This window comes from Microtus pennsylvanicus, chromosome 5, assembly GCF_037038515.1.
Source record: "Microtus pennsylvanicus isolate mMicPen1 chromosome 5, mMicPen1.hap1, whole genome shotgun sequence".
Classification (NCBI taxonomy): domain Eukaryota; kingdom Metazoa; phylum Chordata; class Mammalia; order Rodentia; family Cricetidae; genus Microtus; species Microtus pennsylvanicus.
The window spans coordinates 91,232,242-91,246,886 of NC_134583.1; the positions used below are offsets into that span (position 1 = coordinate 91,232,242).

The 14,645-nt window shown below is 48.8% G+C and overlaps 3 protein-coding genes, 1 long non-coding RNA gene and 1 other non-coding gene across 5 annotated transcripts in view; 3 read left to right on the top strand and 2 right to left on the bottom strand.

Annotated features, from left to right (window-relative positions):
- Nucleotides 1-3,490, top strand: part of Lrrn4cl (LRRN4 C-terminal like) — a 37,955-nt gene extending 34,465 nt beyond the window's left edge. Inside the window, exon 3 of the transcript XR_012910662.1 lies at nucleotides 1,454-3,490. The gene's annotated coding sequence lies outside the window, so the exon portion shown is untranslated. The remainder of the gene's footprint in view (nucleotides 1-1,453) is intronic.
- Nucleotides 3,072-3,901, bottom strand: LOC142850188 (uncharacterized). Its single transcript, XR_012910663.1, has 2 exons — nucleotides 3,801-3,901; nucleotides 3,072-3,587 (listed from the first exon to the last, which is right to left on the bottom strand). It is a non-coding gene; the product is annotated as an uncharacterized LOC142850188 (long non-coding RNA).
- LOC142851455 (small nucleolar RNA SNORA57) lies at nucleotides 3,236-3,384 on the bottom strand. The gene has a single exon (XR_012910774.1). It is a non-coding gene; the product is annotated as a small nucleolar RNA SNORA57 (small nucleolar RNA).
- Nucleotides 3,565-6,132, top strand: C5H11orf98 (chromosome 5 C11orf98 homolog). The gene is made up of 4 exons (XM_075973432.1): nucleotides 3,565-3,677; nucleotides 3,828-3,952; nucleotides 4,358-4,455; nucleotides 4,546-6,132. Exons 1-4 carry the CDS (start codon nucleotides 3,639-3,641, stop codon nucleotides 4,653-4,655), a joined length of 372 nt encoding a protein of 123 aa, XP_075829547.1. The 5' UTR covers nucleotides 3,565-3,638; the 3' UTR covers nucleotides 4,656-6,132.
- Nucleotides 6,133-9,625: 3,493 nt separating this feature from the next.
- On the top strand, nucleotides 9,626-14,614 carry Ints5 (integrator complex subunit 5). The gene is made up of 2 exons (XM_075973430.1): nucleotides 9,626-9,756; nucleotides 11,477-14,614. The coding sequence occupies exons 1-2, from the start codon at nucleotides 9,677-9,679 to the stop codon at nucleotides 14,454-14,456; spliced, it is 3,060 nt and encodes a 1,019-aa protein (XP_075829545.1). The 5' UTR covers nucleotides 9,626-9,676; the 3' UTR covers nucleotides 14,457-14,614.
- Nucleotides 14,615-14,645: the final 31 nt, after the last annotated feature.

The following is a 14,645-nucleotide window of genomic DNA, read 5'->3' on the forward strand; positions in this document are numbered from 1 at the left end:
GTACCATAGTATGTGTGTGTGTAGGTCAGAAGACAATTTGTGGGAGCCAGATCTCTCATTCCACCTTGTGAGTTCTAGGGACTAACTTCAAATTGGCCCACTCCTTTGCCCACTAATTGATCTACCACTGAGCTGCACCCATAGCCTTAATTTGCCCTTTTGGTTTTGTTCTTTTGCTTTCTGTGGACAGAATTCATTATTTATCTTGTTTGGCCTGGGTCTTGCTATGTTGTCTAGTGGCAATCTGGATTTTTATTATTTTAAAATACGTGGTTCAAGCCGGGCGATGGTGGCGCACGCCTTTAATCCCAGCACTCGGGAGGCAGAGGCAGGCAGATCTCTGTGAGTTCGAGACTAGCCTGGTCTACAGAGCTAGTTCCAGGACAGGCTCCAAAGCCACAGAAAAACCCTGTCTCGAAAAAACAAAAAAAACCAAAACCAAAACAAATAAAAAAAAAGGTTCACTACTGGGGAGGGGAGCAGATGATATAATTACTCCACATCTAACTATCTAGAGGTAATTAGGTGGATGGTTGTATGATTATTTTTGCATTTATTATGCAGTCATTGTGCTAAAATATTTTTCCTTATGATTTTTCAGAACTCAAAATGGGGACAATTTTCCTTTGTAAACGAGGAAACTGGACTAGGGTAGAGTGCTTGCTCTGCAAGAGTTCAGATCCCCAATGGTCACACAAATTCCAGCTGGGCACAGCAGCCCACTTGCAATCAAGTGCACTCTGGAGGCTGAGATTCCCTGGAGTAGCTGTACAGCAAAGCTCTGGGTTCAGAGATTCCCTGAATATAAAGTGAAGAGCAATTGAGGAAGATACCTGACTAAAACTCTGGCCTGGCCTCCACACCTATGTTCCCTTTTTTTTTCTTTTCTTTTAATATTTATTATTACACAGTGTTCAGTCTGTATGCAAGAAGAGGGAGCCGGATCAAATTATAGATGGTTGTGAGCCACCATATGGTTGCTGGGAATTGAACTCAGGACCTCTGGAAGATCAGCCAGTGCTCTTAACCTCTGAGCCATCTCTCCAGCCCTCACTTTTTTTTTTAAAATATAGATTTGTTTATGCCTCAGGAGGCTGAGACCTACATACCTGAGTTCAAGGACTGGCTCCATAGCTACTGAGAAACCCTGTCTCGAAAAACAAATTATTTATGTATACAAGTGTCCTATCTGCATGTACACCTTTATGACAGAAAAGGGCATCAGGTCCTACTATATATCGTTGTGAGCCACGATGTGGTTGCTGGAAATTGAACTCAGGACCTCTGGAAACAGTGCTTTTAACCACTGAGGCATCTCTCCAGCCCCCTGCATTTACTCTTGAATACAAATACAGAAGCACAAATTACTACCCTGACTCATCCCCATGTGCAAGCTGAGCCAGGATCTCATAGGAATCTACCTCTACTGCCCCGGTACTGGGATTAATGGCAGAATAAATTTCTGGTAGCACACACAGAAAAATGAGGCTGGAGAACTTGCTGGGCAATTATAGAACTTGCTACTTCTGCAGAGGACCTAGATTTGGTTCCTAGCGTTTATGTGGTAGTTCACAACCTTATTTAACTCTAGTTCCAGGGTCTGGATTTTCTCTTCCTAGCTCCTCATGCACCAAGCATGCATATGCTAGTCACACACCCTAAAATAACCAAACATTTACCTGAGTTGCCATGGTACCATGGTAGCCAGCCTTACCTATCCTTTAACTACCTTTTGTAGACTAGGTGGGCCTTGAACTCAGATCACACCTGTCTTTGCCTCCAAAGTAATGGGATTAAAGGCGTGGACCACCACTGCCCTGCCAGCTTGACTTGTTACACAGTGAGTTCCAGGCCAGCCAGGGTTATGTTGAGAGGACTTGTCTCAAAATAAAGATAGTGTATATATATATATATATATATATATATATATATATATATATATATATAAAGAATGTCATAGGCTCACTCTTCTCCCAGGTTGGGCTTGGATCCCACAGGACCCCACATCTCCTTTAAGAACATTTAACCCTGGTCTTGGCTGGGAGCATGAACAAGAGGATGCATCCTGGATTACTGAGGACACAGAGGGTCGAGAAACTTCCAACCCCTGTCCTCTTTGGGACCCTACAGTGTCCTGCAACTACAGAACCCGATTTGTGGAATATTCCCATTTCCCACCTCCCAGTACCTTTGGAGGTAAGTATTGTTTCTCCCTTTGTTTCTGTTGTTTTCAAAGCCCTTTTGTTCACTCTAGGCCAGACATAATAGAGGGAGGTGATCTGAGTTCGAGGACAGCCTGGTCTACAAAGAGTTTATGGGCAGCCAGGGCTTTTATGCAGAGAAAAGTCCAAGCACATTAATTGAACATCAGGGTAACCTAGTGTCCTAGGATTCTCAGGTAACAATCCTTGGCAACAGTATTCCCAAACAGCTGGGAGAAACCTGACCATGTTAGGGCTCCCAGATTCCAGTTATCTGTCATTAAAAAACCCAGCACATAACGACTTATACAGAGACACCTTGTCTCAGAACCCCATCCCCTACAAATAGAGGCAGGGTGTTCAGACACGAACTCCTTGCATAAAGCTGTATGTGAACCCCGCCATAGGAAACAAGTCCACCCTTAGGATATTCACATGGTAAGGGGAGGCCTGTGCAGGTGAGATCTCACAGCTCTCATCCAATATCCTCAGCGTACAATTTGCCTCTCACAGCTGTCCTGGGGATTTCCTCACAAAGAAGGTGGGGTCAGCGCCGAAACATTGCAGGGTATGAAGTCAATTTCAGCAGCTCCATTTGGCTAGACTACTAGCCAGGGAGCCTGTTACCCCAGGTTAGTTCTGGGATTACTACAGGTCTTTATTACACGGCGAACTACAGTTTTAAAGATTCCCATGCCTTTAGAATCTCACCTTCTATACGAATGAAAGCTACCCGCCACCATGGGTAGACATCTTGAAAGCCATCCGAGGTCTTCACAAGATCGACCAGAGAATCTAAAGTGTCATGCGCAAACCTAATATGTGCTACAAGGTCTGAGTCGCGTAAAAAAGGGAACGCACACAAGGCTCTTAGGGTTCACAGACTTTACTTGTTCAACAATAAACCGCTAAAGGGAAGACGTTAGCTGTCACTCCGGGGCGTCATCCACAGACCTGAAACCAAAATAAAAGAGCGTTCAGAACCGACCGCATAGAGGGGACTGCCGGTTCTTGCTACATTTCTGCATAGAGAGAGATGTCCCGGCGTCTGAGGATAGAACCGGCGAACGGGAGGCCGCAGGCACCGAAGACATAACGCCGAGAGGGCCGGAGCCCTTTCCTTCTGCCTCCGTACATAACGGGGAGCAGGACCGCACGCCCGGTCCCCGCCAAGAAATGGAGGGTCTACAAGGCCAGGCCCAGATCCCAGCAGCGCCCAACTGCCCCAGCATACCAACAGTCAGAAGACACTTACGTGAACGACGTCCTTCGAAAGACCCGTACGGCCGCGGAACACGTTTATGTAAGCCCGGAGTCCGCCCCTCCCCTCGCATTGCGATTGGTCCGTGGGTCTAAGGCGGGCGGAGCCTTTGCGCCAGGCGGAACCTGCAAGCAGAGCGGAAGTGCGGCTCCACGCGTGTGCCTCAGAGTGCCGCTATGGGACCTCCCGGAGGAAAGATCAATCGTCCCCGCACGGTGACTGTGGGCGCTGTCCCTTTGCTTCCCCAGGCTTCCCGGAGCGTTTCCCTCTCCCGAGACAGGATCAGTGGTGTTTGGAGTACCCGGGTGCGAGAATTTGGGCATGCACGGTGATCTTACTCTGGTGCGCGTCTTTTTCTCCCTCAGGAGCTGAAGAAGAAGTTATTCAAGCGCCGGAGGGTGCTGAGCAGGGATCGGCGACGGAAGCGCCAGGTGGTCGGGGCTGTGATAGACGCGGGGCTGACCACAAGGCACCACCTCAAGAAGCGGGCGTGAGTGTGGTACTAGCCTCCTCCGAGTAGTCGTTCCTCCCAAGCTTCAGAGCAGCTCAAACTTTTCCCTCACGTTTAAGCAGGAACTAGTTGACAGTTAGGTTAGTTCCCAGACCACCAACCTCTCACAGTACCATTGCTCACAGGGTTTCTTAAGTTTGGATTCCTCAAAGATTGTTGACTCTTCCATCCTTCAAATGGTTATCTACATTAACTTAGATTTTTGAAATAAAAGTGCCCACATAAGTGCAATCAATTAGTTGGATTTTCTCAAAGGCACACCTAGGAGACATACATAAGTTCTAAGTTCTGTGAGGCAAATATCCTTTTTGTAGGTAGAATCACTTTTGTGACTTAGGATGGTTCAGATTAACTTCGATATCCTTGTTTCTATCTGTGCCTCAGATCCAGTGCACGTGCCAACATCACGCTGTCCGGGAAGAAGCGCAGGAAACTCCTGCAGCAAATCCGCCATGCTCAGAAAGAAAAAGCAGCCATGGAAGGTATGTCTGGGGCATAGAGGTTCCATGAAAGGGAGTCTGGATTTTTACCTGGGTTCTTTAATGCTTCCTGTTTTCTTTCTCTTTGTTCAGTGGAAAACCCCTCCAAGTCATCCAGGACTAGTGAGCCACAGCCCAAAAGACAAAAGAAGATGAAAGTTCCCCAGGATGTAGATATGGAGGATCTGGGAGATGAGAGCTAAGCCCCTACCTCTGCTATGAGAAGATTCTCAACAGCAGCCAGAGGACTTGGAGGACTTTGGAGAAAATACTACCATATTTCACTCTCCCAGACACCATTGAGTGGCCCACTGACCTTCCCTGGAGTTACATATTGGGAGGGAAGAAGACGCAAAAAAAGACTGGAGAGGTCCCGCTCTAGCAACCAACTCCTTTTGTAATAAAGCCCTGGAGGTTTAACTAACGTGTGATGAAGTGCAAGAATGGGGATGGGCCCTATAAGAAGAAGGCCTTTGAGAGACAGTCCAGAAGCGGGACACACAGTGTGCTTGAGCAAAGCAGTAAGAAACTAGGTATTGCAGCATGTGGTGGTGCTCACTTTTAATCCTGGCACTTTGAGGCAGAGACAGGTGGATTTCTGTTCTAGGCTAGCTTGTTCTGGTCAGCCAGGGCTACAAGGTAAAACCCTATCTCAAAAAGAAACTAGGTAGCTTCTAAAGTAGTCCCCATCTTTCTATACAGTAACACTCCCCGTTTTCCATTTTTGAAAATTGGAGGTTATTGGATGATAGCTGGGGAGACAAGGAATCTGCCACTATACCTGTGTGACCTGGGATTATAGCAAGGACATTTTTATTTATTTATTTATTTTTTAAAATATTTATTTATTTATTATGCATACAATATTCTGTCTGTGTGTATGCATGCAGGCCAGAAGAGGGCACCAGACCTCATTATAGATGGTTGTGAGCCACCATGTGGTTGCTGGGAATTGAACTCAGGACCTTTGGAAGAGCATGCAATTCTCTTAACCACTGAGCCATCTCTCCAGCCCAGGACATTTTTTTTTAAACTGGTGATGGTGGTGGTTCTGGAAGTCAAACCCAGGGCCCCATCCATTCTAGGCTTTCTTTTTGCCATCTACATCCTGAGCACCTGTATGTCTCTATTTCTCTATCAGCACTCATGCAGTAGGGAGACAGGGTCTTCCTTATATAGCCCAGGTCTGTTTTGAACATGTGTTCCCTCTGCTTCTGCCTCCACAGTGCTGGGATTATGGGTATAAAACATGCCCAGCCCCCTTTCCTTTTTTTTTTTTTTTTTTGGTTTTTCGAGACAGGGTTTCTCTGTGGTTTTGGAGCCTGTCCTGGAACTGGCTCTTGTATAGACCAGGCTGGTCTCGAACTCACAGAGATCCACCTGCCTCTGCCTCCCACCCAAGTGCTGGGATTAAAGGCATGCGCCACCACCGCCCGGCCCAGCCCCCTTTCCTAACTTGCTTTTACTATTGCAAACATCTAAATAGTTGGAGGGCTTGACCCCAAGCCCAACAACCTGAGTCCCATCCCTGTGACCTTAACAGTAGAAGGAGAGCCAACTCTCCAAAGTTGTCCTCTGGCTTCCACGCTTGCATTTTGGCAAGCATGGTCCCCGTTATACATAGTAAATGTAACAACAAAGCACAACCGAACACATTAAAAAAATTAGAGTGGACTTACAGCACTTCTCCAATTTTCCATTCCTTCTCTACTAAATATCAGTAACAGACTATTTTATGTGTTTGAGTTTTTTGCTTGCATGAATGTGCAAGCATTTGCATTGTGCATGCCTGGTGTCTGCAAAGGCCAGAAGAGGCTGTTGGATCCACTGGAACTGGAGTGAGCTGCCATGTAGGTGCTAGGAACTGAACCTGGGTTTCTGAGAGAGCACCAAGTGTTCTTACCACTGAACCATCACTCCAGCTCCACAGACAACTTTTTTCTTACTTTTTTTAGATTTATGGGTATGAATACTTTGCATGCATAGATGTATGTGCACTATGTGCCCAAGGAGGCCAGAAACTCCCCTAGAATTGAAATTACAATTGGGAGCTGCCATGTGTATGCTGGCAATTGAACCCTAGTCCTCTCAACTCTCCATCCCCAAACAACTTTTAAATAAATGTGATGCATCTCACAACCACGTGTAACTCCAGCTTCAGGGGCTCTGATGTTCTAGACTCTGAGGACACCTGTACTTATGTATCTATATATACACAGGCATGCTCATATACACAGAACTTAAAAATAAGAACAAGATGGTCAGTGGTGGCACATGCCTTTAATCCCAGCACTCGGGATGTGGAGGTCAGCCTGGTCTACGGAGTGAGTTCCAGGACAGCCAAAGCTGTTACACAGAGAAACCCTGTCACAACCTTAAAAAATATAATAAAAATGTTTAATATTCACCAGATGTTTCTTACATACATGTTTAGTTTATTAACCATGCAACCATACCTTTAAATATAAATATACCCTGGAGAGACACATACTGACAAGTCAAACTAATGATTCCATCTAAGTCCAAAGTCCAGCTTCGTGAATCAAGTACTTGTTTTTTTTGTTTTTTTTTTTTTTTGTCCTGACCCCACCCAGACAGGGTTTCTGTGTAGTCCTGGCTGCCTGGAACTGCATCTGTAGACCAGGCTGGTCTTGAAGTCACAAAGGTCTGCCTGCCTCTGTCTCCTGAGTGTTGGGATTAAAGGTGTGTGCCCCCACTGCCAGGCTATATTCATTGTTTTTATTTGTCTGTAACAGGAGTGTGAGTGACTCTTGGGCAGTTGCATCCCCAAAAAGCTTCACCCTGGCACAAGTGGCAACTCAAGAAAGTGGCATCATTCCAGCTAACTCTAGTCAACTTTTCACCTAGACATTTTAGCATGTACCTGGGATAAGATCATATGCTGCTAGGGTTGGGGGTGGTAGTGGGAATCATGCCTAGGCACTGAGGTGAGGGGCTGATGACCGGCACCTCCTATAGGGGAATATTGATAGGCTCTCATATGGGTAGCTGTTCTGATTCATGACTGCAATGAGCATGTCAGTTCCACTATCATGTACCTAATTGACAGGTGAGGAAACAGACCTAGAAAACTTTTTAAAATATGTTTTGGCTGGGTGGTGGTGGTGCACGCCTTTAATCCCAGCACTTGGGAGACAGAGGCAGGTGGATCTCTGAGTTCGAGGCCAGCCTCGTCTACAGAGTGAGTTCTAGGACAGCCAGGGCTGTTACACAGAAACACCCTGTCTCAAAAAAAAATACCCAAACCAAAACAACAAAAAATTCTGATATGTACAGGATATCCAGGTGTTTAGAAAGGCCAGACAAGGGCAACATGTATGGGAGGGCAGTCCCCTTGGAGTTGACTAGGATACACCCAGACACCAAATTCTCCGCAAAAAGATTTATTACCCCAGAGGGACCAGCAATGGGAGAGGCTGCCTTTGGATTGGGCAAAGGCAGACAGCAAGCAGCAATAGTAGCAAGTAGGTTTGTTTGTTTTTTGCTGGGGTGGCTTTTTAAAAATATATTTATTTATTTATTATGTATACAATATTCTGTCTGTGTGTATGCCTGCAGGCCAGAAGAGGGTACCAGACCCCATTACAGATGGTTGTGAGCCACCATATGGTTGCTGGGAATTGAACTCAGGACCTTTGGAAGAACAGGCAATGCTCTTAACCTCTGAGCCATCTCTCCAGCCCCCCTGGGGTGGCTTTTTAAGGAGAAAATGGGGGAGCCTGCGAGGGAGAGTTGATAAATTCTGATTGAACATGTTAGCCAAATAATGAACTTTGATTGTTGAACCTTGGTGTTTTGTCTAAGGAATGAGTCAGTGGCCAAATAAGGGACTAGACCATGGCTATCTTTAGGAGTATAATCTAATCCTGTGTGGAACTTTAGTTAGAAATGGTTGTGAGCCATCATGAGGGTGTGGATTTTGAACCTGGGTCCCCTGGAAGAGCAGTCACTGATCTATCTCTCTAGCCCTTTCATACTGACTCTTGTTACTCAGGGCGGTTTCTGTATCCAGCATTATATCAAGAACTTTGGGCTGGGTGTGGTGGCACCCACACTTCTTCCCAGCACTCAGGAGGCAGAAGCAGGTGGGTCTAAGTTTGAGGCCAACCTGTCTACAGAGTGAGTTCCAGGACAGCCAGGGATACAGGGAAACCCTGTCTCGAAAAATAAAATACAAAGCAGACAAACTAAAAAAGAACTTTGCATAAATTATTTCAAGTATTTATACTATGTGAGGCAGATAAGTCATGCGCATCTTAGAGATGAGGAAATAGGGTCCAGGCAGCTAGTTCAGTCGGTTATATCGCCAACACTGGCAGATAAATCCAAACCTAAATGGGCTCCCTTAGATTGTAAAATCTTTAAGGGCAAGAAGCCCCATAGTAAGCCAGGGTAGGGGCAAGTATCTAGTCTCAGCTACTGTGGAGGCCGAGGGAGGAAGAGCACTTGAGCAAAGAATTACACAAAAGCCTGGGCAGTTTTGATCTACAAAGCAAAAGCTAGGTGTAGTGGCATGCCTGTAATCCTAGCACCTGGGAGAAAGAGGCAGGAGGACTGAGAGTTTAAATTCATGAGACCCTATCTCTACAAGCAAACAACAAGCAGGCAAATGAAAAAGAGAAATATGCTATATTAGCCACTGTCCCATCATGTAGCCCTGGCTCGCTCGCTCTCTCTCTCTCTCTCTCTCTCTCTCTCTCTCTCTCTCTCTCTCTCTCTCTCTCTCTCTCTCCTCTCTCCCTCCCTCTCTCCCTCCCTCTCTCCCTCCCTCTCTCCCTCCCCCTCTCCCTCCCCCTCTCCCTCCCCCTCCCCCTCCCCCCCCCTCTCTCGTCAAGGTTTCTCTGTGTAACAGTCCTCTGCTGGGATTAAAGGCGTGTGCCACCACCACCCGGTCATGAATTGCAGGTTGATGTTACTGGTGTTAGGGAAATAAATAGGTCGCACTATGAATGAAAGGTTCCAGGCAGCTTTCCTGTGCCGATGAGGCCCTTTGGGGAAGGTGTGGGGGAGAAGATTCTTGAAGGGCAAACCCGGTACCTGCTGTGACCGATGCGACGCGGAACCAAAGTACTAGGGCTTCAGACTTGGCCGGACTGATTTTCCTGAGAGGCGGGGTCGCTGGTTTCTGTCGCGTTTCCAGTCAGCGCGCATGCGTCGCCTGTGCTTCGCCGCTCCCGCCTCAGGCTCCGGGTAGGGCTCCGGGATGTCCGCGTTGTGCGACCCTCCCGGGGCCCCAGGGCCACCCGGGCCTGCCCCCGCCACCCACGGTCCCGCGCCTCTCAGGTAGTCAGAGCCCCTGGTATCCCCCCCCCCCCTCATCGCGCGACCCCGCGCCGATGCCCAGCCTTCTCTACAGAAAGCCGTATCATACCTTGAGAACTCGCGTCAGGGTTCTCAGGAGTCTGGTCGCGTCCTCCCGGAACTCAGGGACCGCCTCACTAAAAACTCTGGGCTGCCCTTGGTTATGCTTCCCCCGAGACCTCAGTGGCTTCTTATGCTGGCCTTGCTCTGCCAGCTCTTGGGGACATCAAGACTCTTGAGAACCCAGCCTCCCTGCCCCCTTTGCCCCAAGGAGGCTCAGACTACAAGGAGAGTGTCTTGGGAACCAAGGCTGAGCTAGCCCTTCCTTACAAGTCCTTTATTTTGAGGCGCCCTTTTGTTTTTGAACCAGAGGGATGGCACAGAACCCTATCAGCCTAGAGAATGCTGTTGTCTTTGAAAAGACAGTAAGAGGAAAGGGATTTTACTTCCTGCCTCAACATAGCTTTCTGAACCTTTAAGACAGAGCTTATATATATGGGGAGGGGAAGGATTGAAAGACTGTTGACCGCCCCCGCCATTCTCGGCACACTGAAGATGATTTTTTTTTTTTTTTTGGTTTTTCGAGACAGGGTTTCTCTGTAGCTTTGGAGCCTGTCCTGGAACTCCCTTGGTAGACCAGGCTGGCCTCGAACTCACAGAGATCCGCCTGTCTCTGCCTCCCAAGTGCTGGGATTACAGGAGTGCACCACCACCGCCCGGCTCTGAAGATGTTTTTTAAAACGCGGTTAGGACTTATTTTCTTGAGGTAGGGTCTCTCTATGGAGTGATCTAGTTGTCCTGGAACTCAAGTAGACTAGGTTGGCCTTGAATTTATTCAAGGAATTAAAGGCCTGTCCATCAAGTCTGGCGGAATTCTACTACAATACGAGAAGGCACACATTTGCGAAGGAGAGTGCTTAGTAAAGGGTTTACAATTTTCTGGCCTTTACAAGATTTCAGGGTACTTGTGTTGTAGAGGGGGGTGTGGAAGATGTTAAAGCAGGTATAGAACTCCAGAGTGTATTCACCAAATCTTCATTGAATATTTTCCATATTCCAACATCCTAATAGAACTGAATCCTGTGGTTTTGTTTTTCTTGATTTATTTGTTTGTTAATTTTCGAGACAGGGTCTCACTTTGTAGCTCTGTCTGTCCTGGAACTTACTATGTAGACCAGGCTGGCTTCGAGCTCAACTTAGATCCATTTGCCTTTGCCTTCCAAGTACTGGGATTAAGGGTATTTACCACTATGCAAGCCACGAATTCTGTTTTAAGAGCATAGAAGTGATTTCTGCCCATTCGGAGCATTCAGCCTGATTTCTTTCATTTTTTTAATCTGTAAAATGGGATAACAGTCTAACCATATTGTTGTCAGAATGGGGCTGGGGATGTAGCTCAGTGAGTGAGCTCTAGCCTAGAATGCCTTAAAGCCTTGGGTTTGATACCTAGCACTGAAAAAGAAGAAAGATACCTGGATATTTGAAAGGTAACATGCTACTGATATGATTGTTGTTGTTGAAAGACAGATATCATTTTCGGAATGGCTGAAGTGACCAAGGCTTGGGTATGCTTCTGAACCTCTATGATTCTTATGAGGGACATTTCACCCTAGTATACACAAGACAGTCGGAAGCTCTTGGAAGGAATGTACCTTTCTAACATCTCCCAGTGTTCTGAGTCAATTCTTTTGTTTCCTTTTAGTGCCCAGGAGCTGTCCCAAGAAATCAAAGCTTTTCTGACGGGTGTAGACCCCATTCTGGGCCACCAGCTCTCAGCTCGTGAACATGCTCGATGTGGTCTTCTCCTGCTCCGGTCTTTGCCACCTGCTCGGGCTGCTGTACTGGACCACTTGAGAGGTGTTTTTGATGAAAGTGTCCGGGCCCACCTAGCTGCCCTAGAGGAAAGTCCTGTGGCTGGTCCACCCCATCTCCGTCCACCTCCATCCTCCCATGTCCCTGCTGGTGGACCTGGCTTAGAGGATGTGGTCCACGAAGTGCAGCAGGTGCTATGTGAGTTCATCCGGGCCAACCCAAAGGCCTGGGCACCTGTGATTAGTGCATGGTCCATTGACCTTATGGGACAGCTAAGCAGTACATATTCAGGTCAGCATCAGCGTGTTCCCCATGCCACTGGCTCTCTCAATGAACTGTTGCAGCTGTGGATGGGCTGTAGGGCCACCCGCACGTTGATGGACATCTATGTGCAGTGCCTGTCAGCTCTCATTGGTAGCTGCCCAGATGCATGTGTGGATGCCTTGCTGGACACTTCTGTCCAGCATTCGCCACACTTTGACTGGGTTGTGGCCCATATTGGCTCTTCTTTTCCTGGTACCATCATCTCCCGAGTTCTCTCCTGTGGTCTTAAGGACTTCTGTGTCCATAGTGGGGCTGGAGGAGGAACTGGTGCTTGTGGTGGAAGCTCTTCTCAAACCCCGTCTACAGACCCCTTCCCTGGATCTCCTGTTATTCCTGGGGAAAAACGGGTGCCCAAGATTGCCTCAGTTGTAGGCATCCTAGGACATCTGGCCTCTCGCCATGGAGACAGCATTCGACGGGAACTCCTGCGCATGTTTCATGATAGCTTGGCAGGGGGTACTGGAAGCCGCAATGGGGAACCCTCCCTTCAGGCTACAGTTCCTTTCCTACTGCAGCTGGCAGTCATGTCACCAGCGTTACTAGGCACAGTCTCTGGAGAACTTGTAGACTGCCTCAAGCCCCCAGCAGTGCTAAGCCAGCTGCAACAACACCTACAGGGGTTCCCCAGAGAAGAGCTGGACAACATGCTAAACCTGGCTGTGCATTTGGTGAGTCAGGCCTCTGGGGCTGGTGCCTACCGCCTGCTGCAGTTCTTAGTGGATACAGCTATGCCTGCTTCAGTCATTACTACCCAGGGCTTGGCTGTGCCAGACACAGTAAGAGAGGCCTGTGACCGGCTAATCCAGCTGCTATTGCTACATCTACAAAAACTGGTTCATCATCGTGGAGGGTCTCCTGGAGAAGGGGTGCTGGGCCCACCCCCACCTCCTCGTCCAGTGCCCTTTCTTGATGCATTAAGAAACCATGTTGGAGAGCTGTGTGGAGAGACATTACGGCTGGAACGGAAGCGCTTCCTGTGGCAGCACCAGCTCCTGGGCCTACTGTCTGTCTATACTCGACCTAGCTGTGGACCTGAGGCATTGGGCCATCTACTGAGCAGAGCCCGAAGCCCTGAAGAGTTGAGTTTGGCAACCCAGCTATATGCAGGGCTAGTGGTTAGTCTCTCTGGCCTTCTTCCCCTGGCCTTCCGAAGCTGCCTGGCTCGAGTGCATGCAGGGACTCTACAGCCTCCCTTCACAGCCCGGTTTCTGCGCAATTTGGCCTTGTTAGTGGGGTGGGAACAGCAGGGTGGTGAAGGCCCTTCAGCCTTAGGGGCCCGGTTTGGGGAGTCGGCCTCAGCCCACCTGTCTGATCTGGCTCCTCTTCTGTTACATCCAGAGGAGGAAGTAGCTGAAGCTGCTGCCTCCCTCCTGGCAATATGTCCTTTTCCTTCAGAGTCCCTGTCTCCTTCCCAACTTTTGGGATTAGTGAGAGCTGGGGTACACCGCTTCTTTGCTTCTCTAAGGCTACATGGTCCTCCTGGCGTGGCCTCAGCCTCCCAACTTCTTACACGCCTTTCTCAGACTTCCCCAGCTGGGCTCAAGGCTGTCCTGCAGCTGCTAGTTGAGGGAGCCTTACATCGGGGCAACACAGAACTGTTTGGAGGGGAAATGGATGGGGACAATGAGACTCTCTCAGCTGTCTCAACCCCTTTGGCTTCTGCCTCTTTGTTGGACATTAACCGGAGGCATACTGCAGCTGTGCCAGGTCCTGGAGGGATCTGGTCAGTTTTCCACGCTGGAGTCATCGGTCGTGGCTTAAAGCCACCTAAGCTTGTTCAATCTCGAAACCATCAGGAAGTGATCTATAACACCCAGAGCCTCCTTAGCCTTTTAGTGCACTGCTGCAGTGCACCTGTGGGCAGTGAGTGTGAGGGTTGCTGGGGTGCTCCCACCCTGAGCCCAGAGGCAGCCAAAGCAGTTGCAGTGACCTTAGTGGAGAGCGTGTGTCCTGATGCAGCTGGTGCTGAGCTGGCCTGGCCCCCTGAGGATCACGCACGGGCCACTGTGGAGCGGGATCTCCGCATTGGTCGGCGCTTCCGGGAACAACCCCTCCTGTTTGAGCTTTTGAAGCTGGTAGCAGCTGCTCCCCCAGCCCTGTGCTACTGCTCCGTGCTGCTGCGGGGGCTGCTGGCTGCCCTCTTGAGCCATTGGGAAGCCTCTCGACACCCTGATACAGCCCACTCCCCCTGGCACCTGGAGGCATCCTGCACCCTGGTGGCTGTCATGGCTGAGGGAAGCCTCTTGCCACCAGCCTTGGGTAATATGCACGAGGTATTTAGCCAACTGGCACCTTTTGAAGTGCGTCTGTTGCTGCTTAGTGTCTGGGGTTTTCTCCGGGAACATGGGCCCTTGCCCCAGAAGTTCATCTTCCAGTCTGAGCGTGGCCGCTTCATACGAGACTTTTCTAGGGAGGGTGGAGGTGAAGGAGGACCCCACTTGGCTGTGCTGCATAGTGTCCTCCACCGCAACATCGATCGCCTGGGGCTCTTCTCTGGCCGTTTTCAGGCACCTTCATCGTCCACTTCGCTTCGACAGGGGACTTGACCTTTTCTCTGCTCCAGAAATCGAGGGAGGTTGAATAGTGAAAGAAGAGACTAAGGTGCTACAGAAGGGTGGAGGCTTCTAAGTCCGTACTAATGAGCGGTGTCACTTTTTTCAAACCCCATTTTTTCTAAATAAAATTTGCGGAGTTGAGACAAACAGTCCAGTGTTTCTATCTGCCTACGCAAGCTG

Coding starts and splice junctions, on each gene's coding strand:
- C5H11orf98 (XM_075973432.1), top strand. CDS start 3,639: ATGGGACCTCCCGGAGGAAAGATCAATCGTCCCCGCACG. Junction 3,953..4,357: donor CACCACCTCAAGAAGCGGGC/GTGAGTGTGGTA, acceptor TCTGTGCCTCAG/ATCCAGTGCACGTGCCAACA. Junction 4,456..4,545: donor AGAAAAAGCAGCCATGGAAG/GTATGTCTGGGG, acceptor CTCTTTGTTCAG/TGGAAAACCCCTCCAAGTCA.
- Ints5 (XM_075973430.1), top strand. CDS start 9,677: ATGTCCGCGTTGTGCGACCCTCCCGGGGCCCCAGGGCCACCCGGGCCT. Junction 9,757..11,476: donor CACGGTCCCGCGCCTCTCAG/GTAGTCAGAGCC, acceptor GTTTCCTTTTAG/TGCCCAGGAGCTGTCCCAAG.